The sequence below is a fragment of the Canis aureus genome, chromosome 15, assembly GCF_053574225.1.
Source record: "Canis aureus isolate CA01 chromosome 15, VMU_Caureus_v.1.0, whole genome shotgun sequence".
Lineage (NCBI taxonomy): Eukaryota > Metazoa > Chordata > Mammalia > Carnivora > Canidae > Canis > Canis aureus.
In genome coordinates this window covers 10,737,007-10,752,495 of record NC_135625.1, presented here as the reverse complement: position 1 = coordinate 10,752,495, position 15,489 = coordinate 10,737,007, and the positions used below count along the sequence as shown (strand labels likewise).

General features: G+C 47.2%; 1 protein-coding gene across 1 annotated transcript; it reads left to right on the top strand.

The window, feature by feature from the left end:
* The first annotated feature begins 1,373 nt into the window (after positions 1–1,373).
* On the top strand, positions 1,374–2,845 carry LOC144284134 (ral guanine nucleotide dissociation stimulator-like). The gene is made up of 3 exons (XM_077848479.1): positions 1,374–1,394; positions 1,937–2,130; positions 2,729–2,845. The coding sequence occupies exons 1-3, from the start codon at positions 1,374–1,376 to the stop codon at positions 2,790–2,792; spliced, it is 279 nt and encodes a 92-aa protein (XP_077704605.1). The 3' UTR covers positions 2,793–2,845.
* The last annotated feature ends 12,644 nt before the right edge of the window (positions 2,846–15,489 follow it).

The window sequence follows — 15,489 nt, the reverse complement described above, 5'->3', positions numbered from 1 at the left end:
AAGTATAATCTTAAAAGTATCTTTTTAAAAGACTCTTATCATCGACATCACTGGTGACAGCAATAAATAGCAGACATTGTAATAGGTAGTTTTTTGCAGTATTTTACAGGTAAACAGCCCTGCCATATAGGTAACATTAGTGTGTTAGTCTTGTGCACACAGGACCTCGTGGGCCTGGATGCATGTACACACCAAGGAAGAACGTGTGGGTGGAGGTATGTCCTGCAGGTGACACCTGCCTCCAAGGTCATAGATATGAGGCCTCAGTGGCCTGGGACGTCTGGGGGAAGCACCCGCTAGGACACTCCCTATCCCACAGGCAAGATGCAGACCATCCCCGACGGGCACAACGGCTTCTCCGGGGTCAAACCGGGGAAGACTGGACAGTCGTGTCTGAACCCAGGTGTGTGTCCAAGCTGGGGCCCTGGGTGCACACAGTCCTTCCCTGGGGCCTGTGGACAGGGGTGTGGTTGTGTCACTGTGTGCACAGGCTATTGCCTGCAGGGAGGGGGGCGTCGGCAGCACGAGCGATGCCCCTGCAGCTTCCTCCAGGAGTGGGTCAGGGAGGGGTTCCCAGGAAGTGAGGTCACTGCCGTGTCACAGAGCCCAACAGAACTCGGAACCCCCGTAACCAGGCGCCCACATCCAGTGCAGCCCCAGCTCAGGCTCACTTGGCTGGAGACATCTGCTACTAGAAGATGTTCTCTTGCTGCCGGCCCACGTCTGGGGGCTCTGGCTCCCAGGAACCCCAGGGGTGCGGCTTGTTCCTATGCTGTAGGCAGTGGCTCCAGCATAGGTACCAAGGTGTCAGGGCGGTGATCAGGAGGCGCCGTCAGGTAACACAGCGCAGGCCAGGCCAGGCCCCCTGTGCCACCATCCTGGGAGCCTCATCCCCTCCTCCTCAGGTTCAGGGAACCAGGGATGTGTGGGCAGGTCCCATCCAGGCTGGGGGACGCTGCAGGGCGGCACATTCCCCGGGGATCCCTTCAGGGTCACCCTGATGTCAAGGTGGGCAGGGGGGAAACAGGGTTCTTGAGGTCCTCTACCCGACCCAGAGTCACTCCGAGGCCCTGCAGCCGCATCCCTTTGCTGTTCCCAGGGGCGGTGGGTGCCGCCTGCACTGTGGGGTGTCTGGGTGGAGGCAGCTGGGGGTGCGGCCCAGCCGAGGGGGCCAGACCGGGTGCTGAGGCCTCCTGCCTGGCTGCCGGGCACTGTCTCCACAGAGCTCCACCCGGGTCGTGGGGCGCGAGCGGGAGGAAGGGGTCGTCTGCCCCACCGCCTCCAGGAGCAGGGAGGTGCCCTGCGCAGCTAATGGAGGCCAGCACGGGCTCAGGGTGAGTGCAGGGGCTGGGCCCCCCGACACCCGGGCCCCGATGCGGCAGGAAGGACCCCGGGTCCCAGAAGCCAGCCTGCTACCCCCTGGGCCCCCCGACACTCCTGCTCCCACATGAGTCTGGATCCCCTCCTCCCCACACCTGCCCCCATGGCCCTGCCCCTGCCTGGGCCAGATGCAGAGTCCCTGCGCACAGATGTGTGGGAACATCAGAATAGAGCCCTCAGGGGAGGCCTGGTCGCCCGGGGGTTAGCGCCTGCCTTCCCCCAGGCCTGATCTCCGAGGCCTGGGATCGAGCCCCACCTGGGCCCCCTGCACGGGCTGCTTCTCCCTCTGTCTGTGTGGCTGCCTCTCTCGGTCTCTCTCTCTGTGTCTCTGGAGGTCCTTGTAATGATCCAAATATTTTGAACATTTATCCTCTGAGATTGTTTCTTTATTGCATAGTTGGTCCTGTTTGTGTAAGAGACAGGCAGGGAGCTTGAGCGGGAGAGGGAGCCCCAGCTCCTCAAGCCCACGGGGCCCCAGCGCAGGGCCTGCCGGGGTGGGATCCCAGGCCTCCCGGCGACTCCCTGCAGGCTGCTCGTCCCCTCCGTCCCACCTCAGGGTGCAGGGGCCGCGGCCGGGAAGGGGCATCAGATCGTCCTGACCAAGCTCACCCGGACGGAGCTGCTGGAGTACAAAGTCCGACAACTGCTGCTCGCCTTGCAGCGCAGGGACGTCATCTACGTCTTCAGCTTTTTAGAGGATTATCGTACATTCGCCACCACGGACGAGGTGCTGGACCTGCTGTTCACCGAGTGAGCACCTGCCCCTCCGCAGCCCAGGGCTGGGCCACCTGCTGCTGGGGAGGCTGGGGATGGTGTGAGCTTCCCGGCCTCGGGCTGCTCCCCCGCCTGGAGCAGGGTCCCCCAGGGCCTAGCGGGGTCCTGGAGGGCAGCCCCGGGGCCTGGCCTGTGGCGGGTCAGCCAGAGGGGCTGTGCCTGTGCTCAGCAGCCGTCCTCCTCCCCCGTGACCAGGCCTGTGCCTCCTCCCCGCCCCCCCCATCACCAGGGTCTGAGCGGCCTGTTTCCCCATTGAAAGGGAGGTTTGAGAGTCCATCGGGGGTCTGTGTCCTGGGGCAGCCAGACAGGGGAACCCCGGGACCCCCCAAGCCCACTAAGATATGGGCCATGGGCCTGGCCAGAGCTCTTTCATGCTCAAGCCTTCAGGAGGCCCCAGCAGGTGCGGGCACTTCTCCGGGAGCTGCCCGTGGCCCCACGCACAAAGCTGACTGCCCCCGGGGCACAAAGCTGACTGCCCCCGGGGCAAGGCCTAGTCGGGGTCAGAGGGTGAAGCCCCTATGATGAGAGGTCGCGTCCACAGGACGATTCATGGGATGTCCCTGCTCTCCTCTAGGTATGGGTGCATCGCAGATGCGTGGGGTAACAACGATGTGGTCCTGCAGTGCTGGAAACTGTGAGTGACTCCAGCTCCTGCAGGAGGGCCTTCCCTCTCCTGGAGGGCAGCGAAGGGGCTGTGGGGCGGTGGGGGGGCTGCCCCCTCACCCCACACATCTGCAATTCCCGTGACAGGGAAAAGGTCTAATGCCCCTTCTGGTAAAGAGCAAAGGAGAGTGGTGGATGGGGTGTGGGCTTGGTGGGAGGCACTGAGACCTCTCAGGGAGACCTTCTCCATGCCCCCCCAACCCTCCCTCTGCCCCACACCTGGAGCCCAGAGCAGAGGGGGTGGGGAGCATCGTACTCCCCAGTCTGGTGGCACCTGGACCCGGGGGAACAGCAGGTGCTCAGGAGGGCCGGTGAGGGCTCCCGGACCAGGCGGCCCCCGCCCCGTGGGAGAAGGGAGATTAGAGTCAGTGGAAGGACACCCCCGGGGGCCCCTCGGGAGGGAGGCAGCACAGAGACACAGGAAGGAAGGTGGCGGTCCCGGGCGGCTCCTGTCAAGGCCTGGCAGGACACAGAGCCCGAGCCCTCCTGCCTTAGAGCTTCCCAGAGCAACAGTGTGTGCAGTGAGGGCAATGACAGGCCAGACGCCCCCCGTCCCCTGATGCCTGCCCGTGGACTTAAGGGGCAGGTGGGCAGGGACCAGGCTGAGGAGGGAGCCCTGCTTCCCCAGGAGAGACGCTGATGGTCACCCCGCTGGGCCTGGGCTCCCCACACAGAGGTTGCATCCCAGCCCCTCCTTGGGGAGCAGGCCTGTGGCAGGCAGGACCACCAGGTGGCAGGGGGATGAGGAGCAGGACTGGTCTCCGACACCCTGCGCGGAAGGCCGGGTCCTGCAGGGCTTCCCTGGGACACCTGCATGTGACAGAGCCCTGTCTTCTGATGCCTGTTCCCGCCTGTCCCTCCCCAGGGCCATGTCCTTCATGATGGAAATATGGCTGAATTATTATGGGGACGACTTTCATCAGTTCCCAGAATGTCCCTCCCTTATAAAACTCCTGGAATTGTTAAGACAGCACATGCCAGGCACAGATGCGCATCTCCGGGCCCTGCGTCACCTGAGGCAATTCAGACGCCTCCATGCAGCAGAGCGAGAGGCTGGGGGTGAGGAGGACTGGGGGTGGCCGAACTGGGGATGGGGGGGGCCGCAGATCCAGCCTCCTTGCTGCTGGACCAGGAGCAGGGGGTGGGCTCACACCCCACCCCACGGGCTGCAGCCTGGGGACACCTCCCAGGGCTCTTGCCCTCACACACGTCGAGTGGTGGGAAGAGTGGCCTTGATTTGGGAGGGACGTGGACAGTCTGTCCTGGTGGTGATACTTTGTCTTCTTGGATCTACAGCTTCGGCCCGAGGAAAACACCCTGAACCCACTCTGGAGTGCACCCCAGCTCCGACCGTGGGGCCTGCTGCCCCGTGGGGCCTGGCTGCTGGGGCTGAGGGCTTGGCCTGCGATGAGCCGCCTGCTGGGGAGGCAAAGCCCCTGCAGATAGTGGTCACTGCTGCGCTGCAGGAGCCCCCTTCACCCCTGGGAGCCCTGGAGGAGGAGCAGGCACCACCCCCTGCTCTCGAGGTCGTGGATGTGCCCCAGCCACCTCCTAACTCGATGGAGCAACTGGCCTCGGGGATGGAGCAACCTGTTGAACCACCCGAGGAGCCCGCCCCAGCTCCAACTGTGGAGCCTGGGGAAGGTTCCGGGTCTGAAGGGATAGTGGCTGCTGGAGATGAGGACTTGGTCAAGGCAGAGATGCTGGCTCCTGAGGTGAAGGTGGTGCACGTGCTGGTCGAACCTATGGTTCCCTGCCCCGATGAGGAGGAGCCACCTGCTCCCATGGCCACCCCGGAAGAGTAGGCCCTGGTGCCTGCAATCGGGGTCCCCAGAGGGCCAGACCTGCAACCTGCCTCCGGAACAACCTGCTTCGATCCGTTAGCAGCCCCCTGACCACCTCGGGGGCCCACCCCAGCTCCCACCGCGGGGCTCGTGATGGCTACAGCCCAACAGAGGCTTGCCCTCCCCTGTTATTTCACTGTTTCTATTTTTTGAGTTTTTCTTTAACCTGTATAATAGCTTATAGAGTTTTATTGCAATAAAGGATAAGTTAACTTCACACAAAATTGACTCTGATGCTTTTAAATTACACATCGTGGTACTTTAGGTCCATTCACAGTGTCAGAGGCCCCAGATCCCAGGGCACTGGGAGACACAGCTGAGGATCTGGGGCTCCCCCAGCACAGGCAGAGGCCGGGAGGACAAAGGACAGCCAGGTCTCTCCTGCCGCCGGGTGGCCCCGAGCTGTGCAGATCGTGCCCCTAGCCCGGAGCACCCAGACCCCTGCACATTGGGAGCTGCAGTAGTTACTGTGGGAGCTGACTCCAGAGCTGGACAGCTGGCCGCCGCTACTGTGGTTGTCCCTCCTGGTGTCACCCTGTACCTGGGCCTGAGCAGGGGCCTCACAGGATAAAGAATCCCACTGAATTGTAGACCTGGTAGAGGGCTGGGCAGCTCCCCCAGGTGCACACACCTGAGAATCAGCACAGCAGGCCCCTCCCCCAGAAGACCAGCTCGAAGGTCAGAGGAAAAGCAAGTTATTGACCAAGCAGCCTGGAAAGTTCCAGGGGAAGTCAAGGGATTTACAGTATATGGAATCAGAGGATACTCCCCTTGTTTTTTCTTTTCTGTTTGTTTCTGTTGTTTCCCCACCCCCTTTTTTATTCTTTTTTATTTCTTCTTTTTTTCCCCCTTTTTCTCCTTTTTCCAGTACAACATGTTGTTGGCCACTCTGCACTGAGCAAACTGACTAGAAGGAAAAACTCACCTCAATACTAAAAATCAGAAACAGTCCTCTCTCCCACAGAGTTACAAAATTTCGAATACAATTCAATGTCAGAAAGCCAATTCAGAAGCACTATTATACAAGTACTGGTGGCTCTAGAAAAAAGCATAAAAGATTCAAGAGACTTCATGACTGCAGAATTTAGATGTAATCAGGCCAAAATTAAAAATCAATTAAATGAGATGCAATCAAAACTGGAGGTCCTAACGACAAGGGTTAACGAGGTAGAAGAACGAGTGAGTGACATAGAAGACAAGTTGATGGCAAGTATGGAAACTGAGTAAAAAAATAGAAAGACAATTAAAAGACCATGAGGATAGGTTAAGGGAAATAAATCACAGCCTCAGAAGGAAAAATCTACGTTTAATTGGGGTTCCTGAGGGCGCCGCAAGGGACAGAGGTCCAGAAACTGTATTTGAACAAATCATAGCTGAGAACTTCCCTAACTGGGGGAGGGTAATAGGCATTCAGATCCAGGAGATAGAGAGATCCCCCCCCCTAAAATCAATAAAAATCGTCAACACCTCGACATTTAATAGTGAAGCTTTGCAAATTCCAAACATAAAGAGAAGATCCTTAAAGCAGCAAGAGATAAGAAATCACTAACTTTTATGGGGAGAAGCATTAGGACAACAGCAGACCTCTCCACAGAGACCTGGCAGGCGAGAAAGCGTCAGCAGGATATAGTCAGGTTCCTAAATGAAAAGAACCTGCAGCCAAGAATACTTTATCCAGCAAGGCTCTCATTCAGAATAGCAGGAGAGATAAAGAGCTTCCAAGATAGGCAGAAACTGAAAGAATATGTGACCACCAAGCTGGCTCTGCCAGAAATATTAAGGGGGACACTGTAAAAGAAAGAGGAGGTCCAAGGGAACAATCCACAAAAACAGGGACTGAATAGGTATCATAATGACACTAAATCCGTATCTTTCAATAGTAACTCTGAACGTGAATGGGCTTAATGATCCCATCAGAAGGTGCAGGGTTTCAGACTGGATAAAAAAGCAAGACCCATCTATTTGCTGTCTTCAAGAGACTCATTTTGGACAAAAGGACACCTACAGCCTGAAAATAAAAGGTTGGAGAACCATGGACCATTCAAATGGTCCTCAAAAGAAAGCAGGGGTAGCCATCCTTATATCAGAGAAATTAAAGTGTGTCCCAAAGACTGTAGTGAGAGATGAAGAGGGACACTATATCATACTAAAAGGATCTATCCAACAAGAGGACCTAACAATCATGAATATTTATGCCCCGAATGTGGAAGCCGCCAAGTATATCAGTCAATTAATAACCAAAGTTAAGACATACTTAAATAATAAAACACTTATACTTGGTGACTGGAATATAGCACTTTCTACAATTGACAGGTCTTCTAAGCACAACATCTCCAAAGAAACAAGAGCTTTAAATGCTTCACTGGACCAGATGGATTTCACAGATAGTTACAGAACTTTACATCCAAATGCAGCTGAATACACGTTCTTCTCAAGTGCACATGGAGCTTTCTCCAGAATAGACCACATACTGGGTCACACATCAGGTCTTAACGGATACCAAAAGATTGGGATTGTCCCCTGCAGAGTTTCAGACCATAATGCTTTGAAACTAGAACTATATCACAAGAAGAAGTTTGGAAGAATTTCAAACGTGGAGGTTAAGGACCATCCTGCTAAAAGATGAAAGGGTCAACCAGGAAATCAGAGAAGAATTTAAAAGATTCATGGAAACTAATGAGAATCTTTGGGATGTAGCAAAAGCAGTCCTGAGGGGGAAATACATCGCAATACAAGCATCCATTGAAAAACTGGAGAGAACCCAAATACGAAAGCTAACCTTGCACTTAAAGGAGCTGGAGACAGAACAGCAAATAGATCCTACACCCCGCAGAAGAAGAGAGTTAATAAAGATTCGAGCAGAACTCAATGAAATCGAGACCAGAAGAACTGTGGAACAGATCAACAAAACCAGGAGATGGTTCTTTGAAAGAATTAATAAGATAGATAAACCATTAGCCAGCCTTATTAAAAAGAAGACAGAAAAGACTCAAATTAATAAAATCATGAATGAGAAAGGAGAGATCAGCACCAACACCAAGGAAATGCAAACAATTTTTAAAACTTATTATGAGCAGCTATACGCCAATAAATTAGGCAATCTAGAAGAAATGGACAGATTTCTGGAGAACCACAAACTACCAAAACTGGAACAGGAAGAAATAGAAAACCTGAACAGGCCGATAACCAGGGAGGAAATTGAAGCAGTCATCATAAACCTCCCAAGACACAAAAAGTCCAGGTCCAGATGGCTTCCCTGGGGAATTCTATCAAACACTTAAAGAAGAGACTGTACCTATTCTACTACAGCTGTTTAAAAGACAGAAAGAGATGGAGTACTTCCAAACTTCCTCTATGAGGCCAGCATCACCTTAATCCCAAAACCAGACAAAGACCCCACCAAAAAGGAGAATTAGAGACCAATATCCCTGAGGAACACAGATGCAAACATTCTCAACGAGATACCAGCCAATAGGATCCAACAATACATTAAGAAGATTATTCACCATGACCAAGTGGGATTTATCCCCGGGATGCAAGGCTGGTTCAACACTCGTAAAGCAATCAGTGTGATTGATCAGATCATCAAGAGAAAAAACAAGAACCGTATGATCCTTTCAATAGATGCAGAGAAAGCATTTGACAAAATATAGCATCCATTCCCGATCAAAACTCTTCAGAGTGTAGGGATAGAGGGACCATTCCTCAGCATCTTAAAAGCCGTCTACGAAAAACCCAAACAAATGTCATTCTCAATGGGGAAACACTGGGAGCCTTTCCCCTAAGATCAGGGATGAGACAGGGTTGTCCACTCTCACCATTGCTATTCAATATAGTACTAGAAGTCCTAGCTTCAGCAATCAGGCAACAAAAATAAATAAAAGGCATTCAAATTGGCAAAGAAGAAGTCAAACTCTCCCTCTTCCCAGATGACATGATACTGTACATAGAAAACCCAAAAGCCTCCACCCCAAGATTGCTAGAACTCGTACAGCAATTTGGCAGTGTGGCAGGATACAAAATCAATGCCCAAAGTCAGTGGCATTTGTATACACTAACAATAAGTCTGAAGAAAGAGAAATTAAGGAGTCAATCCCATTTACAATTGCACCCAAAAGCATAAGATATCTAGGAATCAACCTAACCAAAGGGGTAAAGGATCTATACCTGAAAAACCACAGAACACTTCTGAAAGAAATTGAGGAAGACACAAAGAGATGGAAATATATTCCATGCCCATGGATTGGAAGAATTAATATTGTGAAAATGTCAATGCTACCCAGGGCAATTTACACATTCAATGCAATCCTTATTAAAATACCATGGACTTTCTTCAGAGAGTTGGAACAAATTATCTTAAGATTAGTGTGGAATCAGAAAAGACTTCGAATACCCAGGGATTTATTGAAAAAGAAAACCATAGCTGGGGGCATCACAATGCCAGATTTCAGGTTGTACTACAAAGCTGTGGTCATCAAGACAGTGTGGTCCTGGCACAAAAAAAGACACATAGATCAATGGAACAGAATAGAGAATCCAGAAGTGGGCCCTCGACTTTAAGGTCAACTAATATTCGACAAAGGAGGGAAGACTATCCACTGGAAAAAAGACAGTCTCTTCAGTAAATGGTGCTGGGAAAATTGGACATCCACATGCAGAAGAAAGAAACTAGACCACTCTCTTCCACCAGACACAAAGATAAACTCAAAATGGATGAAAGATCTAAATGTGAGACAAGATTCCATCAAAATCCTAGAGGAGAACACAGCAACACCCTTTTTGAACTTGGCCATGGCAACTTCTTGCAAGATACATCCATGAAGGCAAGGGAAACAAAAGCAAAAATGAACTATTGGGACTTCATCAAGATAAGAAGCTTTTGCATAGCAAAGAAACAGTCAACAAAACTAAAAGACAACCTACAGAATGGGAGAAGATATTTGCAAAAGACGTATCAGATAAAGGGCTAGTTTCCAAGATCTATAAAGAACTTCTTAAACTCAACAGCAAAGAAACAAACAATCCAATCATGAAATGGGCAACAGACTTAAACAGAAATCTCACAGCGGAAGACATAGACATGGCCAACACGCACATGAGAAAATGCTCTGCATCACTTGCCATCAGGGAAATACAAATCAAAACCACCATGAGATACCACCTCACACCAGTGAGAATGGGGGAAATTAACAAGACAGGAAACCACAAATTTGGAGAGGATGTGGAGAAAGGGGAACCCTCCTGCACTGTTGGTGGGAACGTGACCTGGTGCAGCCACTCTGGAAAACTGTGGAGGTTCTTCAAATAGTTAAAAATAGAACTGCCCTAAGACCCAGCAATTGCACTGCTGGGGATTTACCCCAAAGATATAGATGCAGGGAAACGCCGGGACACCTGCACCCCAATGTTTCTAGCAGCAATGTCCACAATAGCCAAACTGTGGAAGGAGGCTCAGTGTCCATTGAAAGATGAGTGGATAAAGAAGCTGTGGTCTCTGTATACAATGGAATATTCCTCAGCCATTAGAAACGACAAATACCCACCATTTGCTTCAACGTGGATGGAACTGGAGGGTATTATGCTGAGTGAAGTAAGTCAATCAGAGAAGGACAAACAGTGTATGTTCTCATTCATTTGGGGAAAATAAATAATAGTGAAAGGGAATATAAGGGAAGGGAGAAGAAATGTGTGGGAAATATCAGAAAGGGAGACAGAACATAAAGACTCCTAACTCTGGGAAACGAACTGGGGGTGGCGGAAGGGGAGGAGGGTGGGGGTGAGTGGGTGACGGGCACTGAGGGGGACACTTGACGGGATGAGCACTGGGTGTTATTCTGTATGTTGGTAAATTGAACTCCAATAAAAATTATTTTATTAAAAAAAGAAAGAAAGAAATTAAGGGCTAATAATAAAAAGAAGAAAAAAAAAAAGAACAGGTAAAAGTGCATAAGTAAGCTTAAAGAAAGAAAGCTACTTATGATGACAGAGACAATAAGTATATAGAAAGAAACATACAATAAGGAAATCTGCAAAGGAATAAATTATTCATTTAAAGGGTTAAATTGGAAACAAACAAAAAAATATCACACAATACCAGCAGAAACGCATATATTTTTCAGAGCACCATGATTTAGGAATGCCTTAGAATCTTAACCTCTTAGGCCAGACTTATTAGTATGGAGTATTTTCCAGGTATCATTGTTTTTAGTTTGAACTGAATAGATTCTTGTAAGTTTTTTGGCCCTCAATTTTTAAAACATAGTTACTTTGGACTAGGGGTACATTACAAAATAAATATTTTTAAAAATTGCTTAAACACACGCACACGCACACACACACACACAAAACATCAAAAACACAACAGGATTAATTAAGAATAAATGAAAGGAAACATGCTAATATCAAGAATAAAAATTGGAAATTCACTTTAAGTTCTGTAGACATTTCAAAACTCAGAGTATTTTAGAGCAACTTTTATAATAATAAACTTATAATTAAATTATAGAAGTTGTTTGAAAACCAATCTTAAGTAAAAATAGTAAAAAAATGAAAACTTTGCTGTATAGTTTTTAAAAATTGAATTTTAAACTAAAATTCTATTCACATATGGCTTGTCTTATTAATTATTCATATTTAAAGAGAATGTTTCACCAATTGTATGTAAGCTTTCCTGGAGAAGAAAAAGACAAAAAAAAAAAAAAAAAGAGGCTCACTCTATTGCTACAGTGAGCCAACATAATTTTAATATTAAAATCTGGGATCCCTGGGTGGCGCAGCGGTTTGGCGCCTGCCTTTGGCCCAGGGCGCGATCCTGGAGACCCGGGATCGAATCCCACATCGGGCTCCCGGTGCATGGAGCCTGCTTCTCCTTCTACCTATGTCTCTGCCTCTCTCTCTCTCTCTCTCTGTGACTATCATAAATAAATAAAAGTTAAAAAAAAAAATAATAATAATAATATTAAAATCTGACAAAACATAATATGGACATAAAATTACAGACTAACGTATTTTATTAGCAAAGAGGGAAAAAATGTTAAAACATTAGCAAACTGAATCCAGCAATATATTTAAATAATGATATGACCACGGAATGAAAGGAACAAAGAATTACTATTATAAAATCAATGGATTTAATTTATTATACAAACAGAAAAAGTAAAAAATATGAACATCCTAATAGATTCAGAAAAAGCAAATGATACAGTTGGGCTCCCACCTTAAAACTTTCCAAGCCAAATCGGGGCACCAGGGTGGCTCAGTCAGTTAAGCATCTGCCTTCAGCTCAGGTCATGATCTCAGGGTCATCCTGGGAGGGACCCCTGCATGGGGCACCCTGCTCAGTGAGGCGTCTGCTTCTCCCTCTCCTTCTGCCTTTCCCCCAGCTTGTGCTGGCTCTTGCTCACTCGCTCTCTCCCTCTCTAATACGTAAAATCTTTAAAAAAATCCCAAGCCAAAGGATAGAATGAAACCTTGAAAAATCTGATAAAATTTTTTTTGGCTGAGATACTCGCTAGTTATCAAATACCCATGTGCTCTTGCATATTCCCCATCTTCCAGTGTAGTTAAGTTGACTGAGCCACTTGTTGATACCCAGTCAAAAATCTGTGAGCAAAAGCATGGACTACCTGGAACATCAATCATCCTCCAGTTGTCTTTCTTTCAAAGAAGCAAACATTCCTTGTAAAATGAGAAAAATCACAGATGGAGAAGAACCTTTCAGAGCCATAGTCACAGAACACAAAATTCACTCTGCTTGATTTCTAGAAATGTTTATTGTAGGATACCATTGACTAGAATGAGTTGTATTTCCCACTCCCTCTGACTGTAATAAGGGTAACATTTTATAATGAAATAAAATAGCATTTCATTTTAAGAAATGGGTTAAGTCAGTTAAGTGTATGATTCCTGGTTTTGGCTCAGGTCATGATCTCATGGGTCTTGAGATGGAGCCTGGATTGAGCTCCCAGGTGAGCAGGGAATCTCCTTGAAGATTCTTTCCCTCTGTCCCACCCTCCTCACTCATACATGTATTCTCTCTCTCTCTCTCAAATAAATAAGTCTTTAAACAAATAAGTAAATTAAGATGTTATTTATTTTTACAAAATTCTAAGCATTACCTTTTTAGTCAGCATAAATGAAGTTTAATGGCATAGGTAGTAAAAACAGATGCTTGGAAAAAATAGCACTAACCAGGTGTAGTCTTCAAAATGATATTCCTCTATACTAAGTATAAAATCATTTGCCATGAATGGATCTCTGTGGGTGCCTGGAGAGTCCTCTGAGTAGTCTATGTGGTCCTTACCCCTGCTATGTACAATTTAATTAAAACACTACTAGCATGATACAATTGTAATTTGCCCTCCAGTCATAATAAAGTAGTAGACTTTTTCCCTACATGTAGTAAAACCTCAAAACTAATAAAGATAATATTTGAGAAAAAATATAATGGAATTTATGTGGAATTATGTAAAAAGGTGAGAGAAAACAAAACCCTGATGCTAAATAAGAAAAGCCAAGATGATGAGGAATATCAGTCATTAACAGAGAGGTAAAGTGGATGATAAATAAAAGAAAACAACAGAGGATAAACTAAGAAATATCTAAAACAAACAAACAAACCCCAAAACAAAAAAAAATAGCAACTCCAAACAAGCTCTAATATATCGATGTTAAAAAGTAAACGAGGTGGGATCCCTGCGTGGCAGCGGTTTACCGCCTGCTTTGGCCTGGGGCGCCATCCTGGAGGCCTGGGATCGAATCCCACGTCGGGCTCCCGGTGCATGGAGCCTGCTTCTCCCTCTGCCTGTGTCTCTGCCTCCCTCTCTCTCTCTCTCTCTGTGTGTGTGACTATCATAAATAAATAAAAATTAAAAAAAAAGTAAACGAGGTTTCAAAATTCTGTATTGCTGTGAGATTTTTTAAAAATGCAGATTCCTGAACTGAAATAAAATGCAGAGGAAGAAATCATAGAATATGTATTTTTATTGTTTTATTTTTATTTTTTAAGATTTTATTTATTCATGAGAGACACAGAGAGAGAGAGGCAGAGACACAGGCAGAGGGACAAGCAGGCTCCCTGAGGGGAGCCCATGAGGGACTTGATCCCAGGACCCCAGGATCACAACCTGAATCAAAGGCAGATGTTCAACCACTGAGATACCCAGGTGCTCATAGCACATCTATTTTTAAAGATACTTTCATAACAATAATGATAAAGATTAATTAAATACTTGTGAAATGCCAGATATATAGTTAATTGTTCCAAATCATTATATTATAAAATTGTCCCAGCAACTCAATAAGATATATACTGCTGTTCCAATTTTATCAACAAGTGAAGTTATTGGGGCTAAAAGAATCACTAAGTTCACATACAATAAACAGAAGCTTCAGAATTCAATTTCTATTGAAATTGCATATTCCTGTCTGACCTGTCTGACTCCAATGCATTCGCTCTTAAATACCACATAAAATGCTTTCTGTTATAAGGCACTATGTTGATGAACATATTTTTTAGGAAAGGAGATTTCAGATTTTAGGAGACAGATACAGAGAAGCACAGATGTATTGTCTGAATATTTTACAATAATTAAGTCTTATGCTGTATTTATCAATGATCCTGATGATAAAATAAGTTATCAAAAAAGGGAGGAATTAGAACAGCGATCCCTGACCAACAGGGTTCTACAATGGGAAAATAATTAATACTTTATTATTACAATGTGTTAACCCTACCAGAAATTGTGATGTTAAAACTAAGTAAGGACATCAATTTAATACATAAGACATAAATGAGACATCCTTCTTCCTCCAAATATACATGCTAGCATCTTATCACCTTCTGCTCTGTTCAGGAATCTGGTATAATAACCATTGTTTTCAATCATGATTAAGAAGAGACAATGAGAGACACAGATTTGAGTATGTTCTAAGAATCACACACCAGGGGGCACTTGGGCGGCTCAGCTGATGAAGGGACTGCCTTTTGCTCAAGTCATGATCTGGGGTCTTGGGATGGAGCCCCATATGTGGCTCCCTGCTCAGCGGGGAGTCCGCTTCTTCCTCTCTCTCTGCCCCTTCTTCTGCTAGTGCTCTTCCTCTCTCTCTCTCTCTCTCAAATATATAAATTAATTAATTAATTAATCAATTGATTTAAAAAATGAAAAAAAATCAGACAATTTACTTGAAAATGTAACCAAAGAGGAGAGAGAGAAACTACATCATGAGTTTCTGTCATATTTATTTATTTATGACCGTCACACACACACACACACACACACACACACACACACACAGAGAGAGAGAGGCAGAGACACAGGCAGAGGGAGAAGCAGGCTCCATGCACCGGGATCCCGACCTGGGACTGGATCCCGGGTCCCCAGGATCGCGCCCTGGGCGGAAGGCAGGCGCCAAACCGCTGCGCCACCCAGGGATCCCCGGAGTTTCTGTCTTTTAACAATGATCCTTCCTGCCAGCAAAATCAAGATGTCTGATTATTTCAAATCCCGGTAGGTAGTTCTTTGTCTTGGGGACTGGGAGAGAGAGCTGGAAAATCCGAAGGGAGAAGACAGGCAAAAGAAATTTTCTGGAAATGAAAAAAAAAAAAAAGTCTCCTTCTGTATATTGAAAAACACCCTTCACCATTTTGTCACCCTACTCTCTGTGTACACACCAAACCTGGGTGGATATAGCCAAGGACCTTCTCCAGTGTTCCACCAAGCTGCTGAGCTAGTTGGATCAAGACCGCATTGACTCGTATGAATAAACTCACTGCCTACCCCAAGCCATTGAGGCTAGTGTGTTTTAGTACTGAGAAGAGGATGGATTT

What these genes read in the sequence shown, in the direction of transcription:
- LOC144284134 (XM_077848479.1), top strand. Translation starts at nt 1,374, where the DNA reads ATGCGGCAGGAAGGACCCCGG. An exon ending in TGCGGCAGGAAGGACCCCGG is followed by an intron (nt 1,395 to 1,936) that starts GTCCCAGAAGCC and finishes GTCCCACCTCAG; the next exon opens with GGTGCAGGGGCCGCGGCCGG. An exon ending in CTGGACCTGCTGTTCACCGA is followed by an intron (nt 2,131 to 2,728) that starts GTGAGCACCTGC and finishes GCTCTCCTCTAG; the next exon opens with GTATGGGTGCATCGCAGATG.